General features: G+C 48.5%; 1 protein-coding gene across 3 annotated transcripts in view; it reads left to right on the top strand.

Moving 5' to 3' along the window:
- LOC140390380 (spliceosome RNA helicase DDX39B) overlaps positions 1–15219 on the top strand; it is a 62483-nt gene extending 47264 nt beyond the window's left edge. For all 3 annotated transcript variants that reach the window (XM_072475494.1, XM_072475493.1, XM_072475495.1), the window contains exons 7-11: positions 1871–2002; positions 4615–4724; positions 6488–6632; positions 12093–12240; positions 14861–15219. In XM_072475494.1, coding sequence (XP_072331595.1) covers positions 1871–2002; positions 4615–4724; positions 6488–6632; positions 12093–12240; positions 14861–14877 — 552 coding nt within the window. In that variant the 3' untranslated portion in view covers positions 14878–15219. The remainder of the gene's footprint in view (positions 1–1870; positions 2003–4614; positions 4725–6487; positions 6633–12092; positions 12241–14860) is intronic.
- Positions 15220–15493: the final 274 nt, after the last annotated feature.

The raw sequence follows: 15493 nt of genomic DNA, 5'->3' as shown, positions 1-15493 counted from the left end.
TTACCCATTTAAAAGGTTGTTTTGACCGTACGGTGACCCAAGTTCTTAAGGTTTCTTTCTACATCCATTTGACTGCCTGTAGCCAAGGCAACCATTAACCCTTTGAGGATTGGGCGCTCTCAGGTCAAAGGGGCCACTGCACGGTACAAGGGAAGTTTTAAAGGTGGAAGTATTGACGACAGCATTCTGCCCCATCGTAATCAGCATAATTTTACAATCTCCATGTAGTACCTAGGAAGGTATTTCAGTTTTGCTGCCAGGTGATCACTATGGTCACTGATATGTGGCCATTGAGTCTGTAAAATTCTAGAATATTTGGAGCATAGAAGGCCACCCAGCTCCCTTGGGCTGTTTTTGAACATAGAATTTACAGTGCAGAAAGAGGCCATTCGGCTCACAGAGTCTGCACCGGCCCTTGGAAAGAGCACCCTACTTAAGCCCACGCCTCCACCCTATCCCGTAACCCAGTAACCCCATCTAACCTTTTGGGCACTAAGGGGCAATTCAACATGGCCAATCCACCTAACCTGAACATCTTTGGACTGTGGGAGGAAACTCCGGAGCATCCGGAGGAAACCCACGCAGACACGGGGAGAATGTGCAAACTCCACACAGTCACCCGAGGCTGGAGTTGAATCCGGAACCCTGGAGCAGTGAGACAGCAGTGCTAACCACAGTGCCGCCCTAAATTAAATCAAGGTTGATCTGTGTCTTAACACCATCCATCTGCATTAGTTCCACAATACGTAATACCCTTACCTCACAAAAATCCACCTGTGCTTTGAAATCAAGTCCCAGCTACCTTTGACCCGGGAGACACATGCCCGCCTGTGTTCTGAGTGCGGCCCGCGAGACATTATATTGACCGTTGCCCACACACAGGATTGTCACGTTCTGCTGACTTCCGTCCATGTAGACTTTTTTTCCTACCAGTATGACTGAAGGACCAGTATGTAAAGCAGGGGAAAGTGGTGAGGTGCGAGCTGATTGCACACAACATTGACTGTGAGAGCCGTGCACTCCCTCCACGTCCAAAGTGTAAATATTAATTTTGTTTTTGCCATTTGAAGTTGATAGTTCCATTAAATATAAATGATTAAGCATTTTCTATATCTTGTTCTGAAATATTTGGCATATATGAAATGTATTTAATTTTATTAATGGGGTCATGGTTAGTGAAGAAGCCCAATTTCAATCTTGAGGCCTACTGAAATGAAGGAGGGCCTCTCGTGCGGTCCACTTACTAGCTAGCCTCGATAAAGAAGTGAGTTCCAGGTTTCCACTGCCCTTTATGCGACGAATGACCCAGCTCTGATTTGAAGGTTCCCCACTCCCACTTTTGACCCTTGTTCAATGTGTTCAATGACCAGTGGGTCACTGATTTCAACTCAGAGAAATTAGAAACAGGGGAGGTTTCTATTCTAACTTCCCCAACCTAGGAAACTGTCTCTCTCTCACCATCTCTCTCTCTCCTTAAAACCCTTGATTAGAGCAGCCCTTAATCTTCTAGACTGGAGGACGAAAAATGTCTGTGCCTATGCAGTGAAAAGTTTTTTTCTGTATGGGAGAGCACTTAAGAAAAGTGTAACCTCTCACCTGACTTTAAAATGTAGACGTTCCATTTTTGAAGAGTCTGTGACCTTCCCATTGCCATCGCTCAGTATGACATTAGTACAAGACTATCCTTGCTGCTTTAGGGACAAGGTTGGTTTGGGAGGGGTGGGGGGGGGAGGGGGGGGGGAGGAGGAGAAGAGGCTATCTTTTGTGTGTGTGTGTGTGGGTGTGTGGCTGGGGTTTTCTTAGAATGGCAAAGCTTGGAGGGTGCCTCGAGGGGGGTGTGGATTTAACAGTGGGGTAATTTGCTTCGCAGCCGATGGAGATCTTTGTGGACGACGAAACGAAGCTCACCCTGCACGGACTGCAGCAGTACTATGTGAAGCTCAAAGACAACGAAAAGAACCGCAAGCTCTTTGACCTGCTTGATGTTCTGGAGTTCAACCAGGTAACAATATCTCCCTTTGTTCCTTCCCCTCAGCGGAATAAGAACAATAATACTGCTGGGATTACATGGGTTAGCCACAACATCTGAATGGAGTGAAAAGGTGGTGTTTTGGGTGTTGTCCTTGAATGAGACAGCTGCTGTGTACGTCTTTGCCTTTATTGGAGGGTTTTAACTGGGTTTGCGAATTGAAAAGCTGACCAACTTCATGTACATTTTCCAGAGGTGTGGAGTGCTCTTTGGTTGTGAATCCCTCAGGGTTGAGTGGAATGTTGGTTTTACACCTCACTCCACCCACTCCCCTCTAGATGGAGGGTAAAGTCAGGGTGGGAAATAAAGCCAGTGTTGCATCCAATTCCTCAGTTTCTCGATGGGGAGTGGTGGGGGGGGGGGGGGGGGTTAGAATTGACTAGCATTTATATAGCGCTTGTATAATCTTGGGATGTCCCAAAGTATTTCACAGCCAATGACGTGCAACCACTGTTGCGATATAGAAAACATGGCAGCCAGTTTGCCTACAATAAATAATGTAACAACTATCAGATTGTGACGTTGGTTAATGGATAAATATTGACCAGGCAGCCACGGATAACTCGCCTCTTCGAAATGGTGATGTGGGATCGACTGACAGGGTTGACAGCGCCTCGGCTTAATATCTTGCCTGAAAGACACTTCTGACAGTGCAGCATTTCTTGGGTGGACCTCTGTGCTTTGCACAACTTTTTAATGTTTTTATTGAGTTTTTGGTACAAAACAAATATAAATACGAACAAACAGTGGGAGTTAAACAGGAGAATATAAGAGATAAAATTAGAACTATTTACATATAGATCGGATGTCACTATTTACATAGATACATCCCAGTTTCTCCTTCCTTTTTCTTTAATTCCTTCCTTACAGTGTTTGCAGTGGCGATTGTGGTCCCCTGCATTTCGCTTCCCACTGGTTTTCCCTTTGCTTTTCTTCCCTTTGGTTTAGGTCGTTGTTGCACCTGCCCCCCCCCCCCCCTTTACTGTGTCATGGCTACCTCCTCCTAATCTTTAGCTTCCTAGCTGTTGGCTACAAACAGGTCTTGGAACAACTGAGTGAATGACTCCCACGTTTTGTGGAAGCCCTCTTCCAACCCTTGGATGGCGAATTTAATTTTCTCCATTTGGAGAAATTCCGACAGGTCGGACAGCCAGTCTGCAGCTTTGGGTGGTGCTGCTGACCGCCAGCCGACCAGGATTCTCCAGCGGGCAATTAGGGAGTCAAAGACAAAGGTGTCAGCCCCCCCCCCAATGAAGAAATCGAGCTGTTCTGATACCCCGAAGACTGCCACTCTCGGTCATGGCTTCACCCTCATCCCCACCACCTTGGACATTGCCTCGAAGAATGCTGTCCAGAACCCAGTAAGTCTGGGGCAAGACCAGAACCTGTGGGCGTAGTTGGCTGGGCCTCCTTGGTACCGTTCGCATCTGTCCTCCACCTCTGGGAAGAACCTACTCATTCAGATTCTGGTTAAGTGGGCTCTGCTGAAAGGGAAATGGAGGAAACTGGTAGTGTTTTCGCTTATTGAATGAAAGAATTATTACCTGCAGGAGTGGCAAGCTAAAATAATGGGAACAAAGTAGAATTACCTGTCTTTTCTCAATATTCGATTTTGGTGCTGTGGGAATTGTTAGCAAGGCTGGCATTTATTGCCCAATTGTAATTGCCCTTGAGCAGATAATGATGGACCTTGAACCACTACAGTCTGTGTGGTGGTTGTGCTCCCATGTTTAGAGAAAGCATAGACATGTGTCAATATGAAACAATGTTGCCACTGGATTTTGGAATCTCACTCACCTCACCCCCCCTCCCAAATTTCAGCAATTGGGGGCCATGCTTCCAGCTCCCTGGACCCAAGCTCTGGAATTTCCCCCTCAATTCTCCTTTAATACGCTCCTTAAAATTTAGCTTTTGGTCATCTGCCCTCACATCTTTGGTGTTGAATGTTGCTCGATAATCCTTCCTTTGAAGCACTTGAGATGTGTCACTGTCTTTAAGGCACTATGCAAACGTATGTTGCTGTTGAGGTGTATGGGGAAGCACCGGAAATGCTCAGACACTGTCCACTTGAGCGTGTGGAAAAGCTGGGGATCTGAAATAAAGAACAGAAAATGCTGCAAAAGCTCAGCAGGTCCGGGGGTACCTCTGGAGAGCGAAACCAAATTCACAAATAAATAAGAGCGTAAGGATGCCCATTGAATCTGCTCCACCATTCAATCCGATCATGGCTGATCTTAATCCGAAAAAGAGTCATATTGGATTTGAAACCTTAACTAACTCTGTTTCTCTCTCCACAGATGCGACAGACCTGCTGGGTTTATCCAGCACTTTGTGTTCTTATTTCTATTGTGGGTTGGGGCGGGGGGGGGGCATTCATTTTCTTTTGTGACCTGGAGAGGTTCTGAGGTAACGAAAAGAGTCGAGCAGCTACTAGTCTCGAGAAACTGCATAGTAATTAGCTGTAAATTTATCTTTTTTTGGGACTGTGTCTTCGCAGGGAGCAGATGGGCTTAAACTTGAGAGGTTCTGCTTGCCACAGCTTTCATACTCCGCGACGTAATGTGCCAAATTCTGCTTCTCTGCAGGTGGTGATCTTTGTAAAGTCGGTCCAGCGCTGCATCGCCTTAGCACAGCTCTTGGTCGAGCAGAACTTCCCCGCCATCGCCATTCACCGAGGCATGCCCCAGGAGGAGAGGTTAGTGCGGCCTTGCTCGGTGACGTATCTGGTCAGATTTTGCCCTCGGTTCAGAAGGGAATGAACGCGGTATTATACAGTGCAGCAGCGTTGCAACCTGTCCCAGCTCTTTGAAAGAGTTACCAATTCGTCGCTCCCCCTGGCTGTTTCTCCCTCACCATGGGCACGGTGGCACAATGGTTAGCACTGCCGCCTCACAGCGACAGGGACCTGGGTTCGATTCCGACCTTGGGTAACTGTCTGTGTGGAGTTTGCACTTTTACCCCGTGTGTGCACGGGATTGCTCCGGTGCTCCAGCTTTCGGCCACAGTCCAAAGATTTGCAGGTTAGGTGGGGTTGCGGGGAAGGGAGTAGCATGCTCTTTAAAAGGGTTGGTGCTGACCTGGTGGGCCGAATGGCCTCCTGCACTGTAGATATTTTATTCACCCTGCACATATTTACTTTTCCAAATGTATATCCAAATCCCTCTTTTAAAGTTACTGCTGAATCTGTTCCCAGGCAGCCTGTTCCATTTCACAACTCGCTTTTCTCTCTCCCTCATCTCCACTTCTGCCTATTCCACCAACCTTCATCATTTGGTGTCCCCCAGGTTGTTACCTGTGGCACCTTCTACCTGCCTGTGGAAGCACCTGCCCCATGCTTTTGTTAAAATCCATCGTCGTTTTGATCACCTCCTCCCCCTCCCCCTCCCCGAGATAAACGGCCTCAGTTTCTTAACTCAAGCCGACCAGAGAGGTGGGCAGAGCGAGAGAAAAATCTGTGACTTCAGCCTGGGCTCCCTGGAAGTAGTTGCTGGAGCATTGCAGGGTGGGTTTTATACACACACACACGCACCGACGCGCGCACACACCAGCGCACACACACCCCCATCGTGCACAGGCGCACGCACACACCATACACATACCATATGCACGGACACACCATACGCACATACAGACACATTCGCTCTGTATGCTAGAATAAACTATGTAGTGGGCCACGCTACCACAGGCAGCATGCTGAGCATTTTTATTCCATTTCCTCCTCTTCTGACAAGCTTTACCCACCTTCCCTTACTTTGTTCAAGTATCTGTAAGTGCCGTGAATCCTCGAATCCCTCAGTGCAGAAGGAGGTCTTTCAGCCCATCGAGTTTGCACCGACTCTTTGAAGGAGCGCACTACCCATATCCACACCCCCCTCTCCCTGTAACCCCATGACCTAGCCTGCACATCTCTGGACACTAAGGGGCAATTGATCATGGCCAATCCACCTAACCTGCACATCTTTGGACTGTGGGAGGAAACTGGAGCACCCGGAGGAAACCCACGCAGACACTGGGAGAAAGTGCAAAACCCACACAGACAGTCACCCGAGGCCAAAATTGAACCCGGGTCGCTGGTGCGATGCGGCAGCAGTGCTATCCACTGCGCCACCTTGCCGCCAGTGGGCTATCCAACTACTGCGGGCTTCACATCCATCCGTGATCCTGAATGAAAGTGCTGCCCTATTTTATATATTATATGTGTGTGTGCTGGGGGAAGGGGGTTTGCATAAATAATGACTAGGAGTAGGAACCCTTGCTGACTCTTGCCCTAACTCAAAGGTGCTGAACCCAATTGTAATCTGCCTGCTTCCACCTGAGCTAAGATCAACTAACCTCACCTTTGTGCTTGTGTATAGTCCCCTTCATGCTTTTTCTTCCTCCCCATATCTCCCCACTCCCTTTGCAACAGGACTCGATGAAAATGGCATGTTGAATTTGTTGAGTATCTCATTTCTCCAGGTTATCCCGATACCAGCAGTTCAAGGATTTCCAGCGGCGGATTCTGGTTGCCACCAACTTGTTTGGCCGTGGCATGGACATTGAGCGAGTCAACATTGTATTTAACTATGACATGCCAGAAGATTCCGACACCTACTTACACAGGGTACAGCACCCTTTCATTCTTTGCTGAAGCTAATCGTGTTTCCTTCAGTCAGGTGAACTTTGTGCTCAACGTAGTGGCAATGGTGACTTTCAGTTTTATCGACTCAAGCCTAGAGATTTGTTATCTCCTGGGTGGGTTGTCTTGTGAGGAAAGGTTGGAGAGATTAGGTATGTATCCACTAGAGCTTAGAAGAGGAAGAGGCGACTTGATCAAAACCTTTAAAGATCCTGAAGGGGGTATTGACAGGGTGGATGTGGACAGGATGATTCTTGTACCAAGTCTTACAACACCTGGTGTTGTAAGACTTCGTACTGTGCTCACCCCAGTCCAACGCCGGCATCTCCACATCAAGGATGATTCTTGGTTGAGAATCTGGAACTAGGGGGTTACTGTTTGAAAATAAGGGGCCGCTCATTTAAGACTTTTGAGATGAGAATTTTTTCTCTCGGAGGGTGGTGAGTCTTTGGAAACTCTCTTCCTCAAAGGACAATGGAAGCAGAGTGGGAATATTTTTATGGCAGAGCTGGATAGATTCTCAATTAACAAGGGGGTGAAAGGTTATTGGGATAGGCAGGAATGTGGGGTTGAAGTTACGCTCCAATCAGCCATGATAATGAATGGCGGAGCAGCTGGAGGGGCTGAATGGCCACTCCTCCTAATTTGCATGTTTATATCTCCTGGTCTTTTGAGCACCTCCAATTTTTAGCATTGTACTATTGGTGACTTTTCCTCCCTTCATCTCTCCGCCTGTCTCCTATTTTAAGACCCTTCTCAAAATCTATCTCTTCGACCAGGCTTTTGATCACTTAGCGTAATATCTCCTCCTCTGGCTTGGTGACAAAGTTTGTTTCACGATTATTTTGTGAAGTACCTCTGGACATTTGCTACCTTAAAGGTGTTATGTTGTTGTTGTAGTGATGTTGGCTGGCTTTCATACAGATCGGCACTGGTCTTTCATTGCTGAGACTTTCGTTCAAATCCTCCTCCGGCATTTGGAATGAGAGTCCTGTCTGAATTGAATACTAAGCCATCTCAATCCAGTGACCAACAGTGCCAAACTCAGCCTAGTCTAACGTGAGTTGTCAGCCTCGCTCAGACAAGGCTGCAAGATGGCTGTATATGGTACATCTTTTTTTTTTAATTCAGAGGAGAGGGGTATGTTCTTCTAAGGTTGGGGCTGGAGCATGCAGTCGGGGCAGTGTTAAGAGCTCAAGGTCTCCTGTAACTTACTCGCAAGCATTTGATGCTGACACTGGATGCCTTAACATAGGAACATAGGAATTAGGAACAGAAGTAGACAATGTAACCCTTCGAGCCTGCTCCAGCCATTCAACCAGATCACGGTTGAACTCTGCCTGGTCTCAAATCCACCTCCCTGGCTGCTCCCCATATCCCTTTGCCCATTTTAAAAATCAGAAACATCTATCTCCTTCTTGAAACCATTTAATGAATCCAACTACACCGCACTATGGGGCAGCGAGTTCCACAAATTCACTACCCTCCACGAGAAGTAGTTCCTCCTCATCTCAGTTTTAAATCTACCGCCTCTCAACCTATATCTGTGACCTCTCGTTCTAGATTGTCTCACAAGGGGGAACATTTGAAACACAGAATCATAGAATTTACAGTGCAGAAGGAGGCCATCCGGCCCGTCTAGTCTGTACCGGCCCTTGGAAAGAGCACCCTACTTAAGCCAACACCTCCACCCCATGCTCATAACCCAGTAACCCCACCTAACCTTTTTGGACACTAAGGGCAATTTAGCATGGCCAATCCACCTACCCTGCACATCTTTGGACTGTGGGAGGAAACCGGAACACCCGGAGTAAACCCACGCAGACACGGGGAGAACGTGCAGACTCCGCACAGACAGTGACCCAAGCCAGGAATTGAACCTGGGATCCCGGAGCTGTGAAGCAACAGTGCTAACCACTGTGCTACGGTGCTGCCCCTAGGTTGACGTTTACGTCATCAATCCCTCTTAGTATTTTATATACCTCGATCAGGTCCCCCCTCATTCTTCTAAACTCCAGCGAGTAAAAGCCCCAACTGTTCAGTCTCTCCTCATACGTCAACTCTTTCATTCCGGGAATCAATCTGGTGAACTTCCTCTGAACTGCCTCCAATGCCACCACATCCTTCCTCAACTAAGGAGACCAAAACTGGACACAATACTCCAGATGGGGTCTCACCACCACCCTACACTATAGCAACAACACTTCTCTACTTTTATACTCCAGTCCTTTTCCAATAAACATTAACATTCCATTTGCCTTTTTTATTCCATGCTGTACCTGCACACCGACTTTCTGCGATTCATGAACAAAGACACCCAGATCCCTCTGCCCAGATGCATTTGGAATCTGCTTTCCATTTAGATAATAATTTGCCTTTCTATTTTTTTCAGCCACAATGAATAACCTCACACTTATCCACATTAAACTCCATCTGTCAAATTTTGGCCCATTCTCCTCGCCTGTCTGTCTGTGAACTCTTTGATTCTTCTTCACTGCCTGCTCTCCCACTATTTTAGTACTATTTGCAAATTCTGCTAGGTTTCACTCTGTCCCTGCTTGCAGATCGTTTATAGAGATTGTAAACAGCTGAGGTTGAGGACTGACCCCTGCAGCACCCTGCAAGCCAAGAATGACCCATTTATCCCGACTCTCTACTATTCTGTCCCCAATCCCCTGCGATCTCACCTTTTTTAAACTTAACATTTTACGACATTAATAAACCCACCCAACACATTAAACAACTCACCCACCCATACCTCTCCCTTCTTCCCCCACCCCTCCCTCAACAGTCAACAGTAACGAACTCTCGAAATGCAGAATGAGCAAACCCCAATTTTTGTTGGACCCACCTCGCGCCGCCCCCTTGAGCAAATTTCACCTTCTCCAGGGTTAAGAACGTCAGCAGGTCCCTTCCCGCCACACTGAGGCTCAGAGTCGAGCAGTAGCCCTCTACCCAACAAGACTCACCTGTGGGCAAAAACATATGCACATCATTCGGCAGACCACTCCCACATTGCTAGCAGATATCCTCCACTCCCTCAAACAGCCGGCTCATTCATGACTTTGTCAGGTGCACCCTGTACACCACCTTCAGCTGTATCAGCCCCAGCCTCTCACAGGAGGTCAAGGCATTCGCCCTCTGCAGCACCTCACACCACAATCCTTCCCCCAATGTCACCACCAGCTCTTCCTCTCACTCAGCCACAGACCCCTCCATGGACATCTTATCCTCTCATAAATCGCCGAGATGATTCCCCCCCTCCCTCCAAACCCCTGCAGATAGCACCCACTCCAACAACTAAGAGGCGAGCGCTATCAGGAATATGGGGAAGACATTCCTCGCAAAGTCCCGCCCCTGCATTACTGGAAACCCCCCCCGCCCCCCCCCCCCCACGCCAACCCAAACTTTTCATTCAATTCCTCCAAGCTCGCAAACCGTGCTCCCAGAAACAAATCCTTCATCTCCTTGATCCCGTTCTCCTCCCATCCCTGGAACCTCTCATCCATCCTCCCCGACTCAAATCCGTGATTCTGCCACATCAGCATTTCCCCCGACGCAGCTAAAATGCTGCCGAAACTGCCTCCAAATCGTCACCGTGGCCACCACCACCACCACCAAATACTTGCCTGGGGCCAACGGGAGCGGTGCCGTTGCCAGCGCCCACAACCCCCAACCCCCTTAATGAGCCCGCCTTCATTCTTACCCACAAAGCCCCTGCCTCCCTATTCCATCCCTAATTTTTCTGCATTCACCGCCCAACAATAGTACATCAGATTCGGGATCTGTCCCCACTGCAGCAGCACTTTCCTTATCCTGGCCACCTTCCCCGCCCATACAAAGAGATCAGCCTGTCCACCTTCTTGAAAAACGCCTCAGGCAAAAAAGGCACTGAAACAAAAACAAAAATCGCGGTAGAATGTTCATCATCGCCGCCTGTACCGGGCCCGCCAATGACCGAGGAAGATTATCCCACCTCAACAAATCAGCCTTCACGCTCCCCATCAAGATAGAGAAATTCAACCTCCGAAGACCAGCCCAGTCTCTGCCCACCTGCACCCTCAGATACCTGAAGTGAGACATTGCCACAGGAAATGGCAAGTCCCCCAGCCCAGCCCCCTGTCCCTGGAGAGGAAACCACAACATACTCACTTTTCCCCAAATTCAGCTTATACTTTAAAAATGTCCCAAATCTTTGAAGCCAACCCATTATTTCCCCCACCGAAGAACACAGCTCTGAGGTTTATAACAACAACCCGTCCGCGTACAAGGACACCCTATGTTACACCAATCTCTCACTGACCCCTTCCACAAATTCAAGCTCCTCAGCGCAATGGCCAAGGGCTCTATCGCCAATGCAAACGGAAGGGGGGGAGGAAGCATGGAGAACCCCTGCCTCATTCCCTGGTGAAATAATCTAATATCCTGAATTCATATGATTCCTGCGCATGCTGGCCGTCGGCTCCTTATTAAAGCAACTGCACGCATGCCACAAACTTCGCCCTATCCCAAACTTCTCCAACACCGCCATCAGATAACTCCACTTCACCCGATCAAACACCTTCTCCGGATATAACGCCACCACCACCTCCAACTCCCTTCCCTCTGCCGGAGAAAGCACCACATTCAGCAGCCGCCTGACATTCGATGACAACTATCTGCCCTTGCCGAACCCTGTCTGATCCTCCCCAATCATCCTCGGAAGGCATCACTTCAACCTTAATGCCAGCACCTTTGCCAATATCATTGCGCCCACATTCAGCAGAGAAATGGGCCTGTGAGACCGGGTCCTTATCCTTCTTCACAACCAGATGGAGGCCTGTCCCATCGTTTTTGGCAAGACCCCACAGATCATCGCGTCCTTGAACATTTCCACCAGCATCGATGCCAATTTCTCCTTAAACCTTTGTAAAATTCAACCGAGAACCCATCTGGCCCTGCCGCCTTCCCGCCTGCATCCTCCCAATTGCTGCCTTTACTTCCTCTACCCCCCACCAGCTCCTCCAGTCCCACCTTCTCCGCTTCACCCAGCCTCGGACACTTTAACACCCCCAAAACTCCCTCATCTCCCGTTCATCCTCTGGTGGCTCCGAGTTATACAAGTCCCTATAAACTCCTCAAACACCTTGTTAATCCAACTCCTCCTGTCCTATATCAAACCCAAACTATCTCCCAATGAAGCTGACCTGCCAAAATTGAGTGGTGCAGCAATGAGCTTTGCAGACGCGGAGACCCTCTGGACCCTCGATGGTGAAAGAGTTAGCAGCTCGCCCGAGGTACAGCCGTGAGCGTCCAGTGTTTGAGGGAGGAGTAGGAAGGGTACAGGCAAGGATCTGACTCCCCACTGCTCTCTGACACCCCTCTCTCAGCTCCGATATTTTACCAAGACAGCCCTCTGGTCACATGTTCCCAGATAACCATGACATTCCGACTATTGCGTTGCAGGTGGCCAGAGCTGGCCGTTTCGGCACTAAGGGACTGGCAATCACATTTGTGTCGGACGAGAATGACGCCAAGATCCTTAACGATGTGCAGGACAGGTTTGAAGTGAACATCAGTGAGCTGCCTGATGAAATCGACATTTCTTCATACAGTAAGTGTTAAGCTGTTAAATCCACTTTCTGGTCTCTGAACCATCCGATTGGTAAAATAATATACAGATTAGTTTTACTCCAGCAGAGGTCTTCATATTCTTCTAGCACTGCTGTTTGGCAAGCACTGTTATAAACTTGGTTCAGTTTGACAGCGGTTGATTCTCTAGTTACAAAACGTTCTACAGAATGTACGCCACGAAAACAGGCTATTGGGTCTAACTAGTCCATGCTGGATTTTAGATGTCTTTCAACCTTACTCTATATATTTCCCATCAACATATCCTTCCATTTCTTCTCACATATATTTTTATATATATCAGGCTTCTCTTTTAATGCATTTATCCTACTCATCTCAAACACTGCACGTCTAATCACTCTGACGAAAGATACTGGGCCCGATGGAAACACGCCGTGGCAATTAGATCCTGGGTGAAGCCTCCTGCTAGCTTCCCGACAGCAACAAAGCCTCCTGGGATCGGGAAGCAGCCCACAATGGGTAGGACCAAGTCATGCTCGCGTAAGTAGGCCTTAAACCTACTTGAGGCCTACTTACCCAGAATCTACCGGCCTCCCCAGGAAGGCCGCAGCCCAGCGCCGTTCAGTACTGGTCCACACAAATGTGGAGCAGGGCGAAGGGCACCGTGGGGTGGCGTCACCGAGGCCATCGGAAGTCCCTGGGTAGCCAGGAACAGTGCAGGGTGGCTCCCTGGCCGTCCCCCTGGAATGTGGGCACCTTGGCACTGCCAAGGTTCCCAAGTGGCACTGCCAAGTTGGCAGGAGCACCGCCAGGGTGGTGGTGCCAGGGTGGCACTGCCAAGGGTCAGCGCCCGAGGGGGGGACCTTGCCCATGAAAGGAGAATGGAAGGGGATGCACTGGGAAGGGGAACGTAGGGGTCTCTTGGAGCTTGGGAGGGTGTGTGTGTGATGGGTGGGTCCCCGGAAGGGGAGGCAGGGACCCCATAGCAGGGGGGGATGTGGGCTGATGGCCATGTATGTGGGGGTGACATTGCCTATGATTGGGGGGACCCACAAGCTCACTTAAAGATTGTGGCAACCGTTCAAAATGCCCCCCCCCATGCGAGTTCAGCCTCCCAGTGTTTAAATTTAGAGTACCCAATAATTTTTTTCCAGTTAAGGGGCAGTTTAGCGTGGCCAATCCACCTATCCTGCACAGCTTTGGGTTGTGGGGTGAGACCCACGTTGACACGGAGAATGTGTAAACTCCATGCGGACAGTGACCCGGGGTCGAGATCAAACCTGGGTCCTCAGCACCGGGAAGCAACAGTGCTGACCGCTGCGCCATGTGTTGCCCCGAAAATAATTCTAAGTATAGGCTAAACCGTTGAGAAACTCCCTCAAAAAGTGATTACGTGTCGTTTGATAGCGGTGGGGAACCTGCCAGCAGAGCTGGTGGGAAACTCTTATGCAACAACCGCCACAAATTGACTTAGAAATCTTTCCGTTAAATTCCACCTGTTAATTTTAAATCTGTCTCCTCTGGTAAAAGAGATGAAAACGCTGGAAATACTCAGGCCTGAATACATCTGTGGAGAGAAACAGAGTTAACATTTTGGGCCGATGATATGCTTTCATCAGAACTGAGAAATAGGTAGAGTAGATTTTGGCCGAAGTGAAAGGAGAGGGAGGAAGGACCAAGATAAAGGCCTGATAGGGTGGGGGCAGGACAGAATAAATGACAAAGCTTTTGCGGTGATGTGTAAATTAAACAAAATATATGTTCTCCACATGGAATTGGTACTTGGGGCCGCTTGAGAATGGGTGGTAGTGGTATTGTCACGGGATCAGTTATCCGGAGACTCGGGGCAATGATCTGGGGACCCAGGTTTAAATCCCACCACGGCAGATGCTGAATTCAATAAAAATCTGGAAAGAGAAATCTAATAGTGATTATGAAACCATTGTCCATTGTTGTAAAAACCCCTCTGGTTCACGAATGTCCCTTTGGAGATGGTTGTACCTGGTTTGAGGATTTCTATCTTTCACTATTTGCTTTTATTTAAGTTGGAACTGGAGCACAAAGCCCTGGCTAACATTCCCAGTACATTACCGAGGGAGCACTACACTCTGAGGTACCATCTTTCGGACAAGATGTTCAACTGGGGCACCAACTGCTTTTTCGTGCGGGCATTAAAGTACTATATCAGAGAAGGACGGGAGTTCGCCCGATCTGCTGAGCCAATATTTATCCCTCAACCAAAATTACTGAAGCCAATTTTCTGACTGTTTATCACACTGCTGTATGTGTGAGCTTGCTGTGTGAAAATCACCAGCCACGTACCTCAGGTTACAACAGCAACCATGCCTTCAAAAACACACTTGATTGGCTATGTCGTGCCTTTGCGATGTACTGAGGGTGTGGTAGGTGCTGTAGAAATGTTGGTTCTTCCATTGCTTTGTGCTTGCAGACATCAGCTCAGCTTCCCTGAGGCCTGACCAGTCAAAGCACCTTCTACCGATACCTGGTCTGAGGAGTTAGTTGATCGCTGTCCGGGTGATATTTGGGGGAAAGAAGCAATAGGTGGAAATGTCAGTATGCATTTTTAACATGATGGATATTAAACTGTGTTTAATTCTCTCTCTCTCTCTCTTGTGTTCCAGTTGAACAAAGCAGATAGACCAGGAACCACAAGTCCTGCTTTTATTGCCATCGATTGTTGACAGCCCCAAGTCTGACTGTGTGAACTGCCCCATTTTACATTGCGCATTTTCAGTGGAAGTGGCTGTATGTAAATACCATGCGTTTTGCTGAACTTGACAGCGAGTGACACTTCCGTTATATGGACATTTTTTAGAATTATTTTCCTCTTTCCTTTATCTTTGGTGAACCGTGTTTGCATGGAAATTATGATTGTTACGATAACACTACGACATCCCACCTGGTACTGTACAGTGTATTTGAGTAGAGCGTATGTTCCAATAACAATTAAAAACAAAACACAAAATCCTTGGTACCGGAAGATGAGTATGTTGTCAGTCCTCTGTTTCCTCTCGCCCTCTTCTGAACTGATGGACATGTTGTTGAGGCGCTCTGCCAAGAGCCTGTGTGTGTGAGATCAGAAATGTTGCGGGCCTGCACTATGGAGGGCGTGTAACCCCGCATGGTTCTGCCCCCCCCTCCCCCAGCCGATATGTACGCACGCACTTTTCAACAGGGGTTAGAAGTGGTTCTCCTGGTTTTCATCTGCCCTTTCCCTGGGAGCCTTGCCACAGCCAATTGCGACGCCACGGCTG

The sequence above is a fragment of the Scyliorhinus torazame genome, chromosome 14 (genome assembly GCF_047496885.1).
Source record: "Scyliorhinus torazame isolate Kashiwa2021f chromosome 14, sScyTor2.1, whole genome shotgun sequence".
Lineage (NCBI taxonomy): Eukaryota > Metazoa > Chordata > Chondrichthyes > Carcharhiniformes > Scyliorhinidae > Scyliorhinus > Scyliorhinus torazame.
Note: the sequence above shows the minus strand (reverse complement) of the source record. Positions and strands in the feature narration are given on the sequence as shown.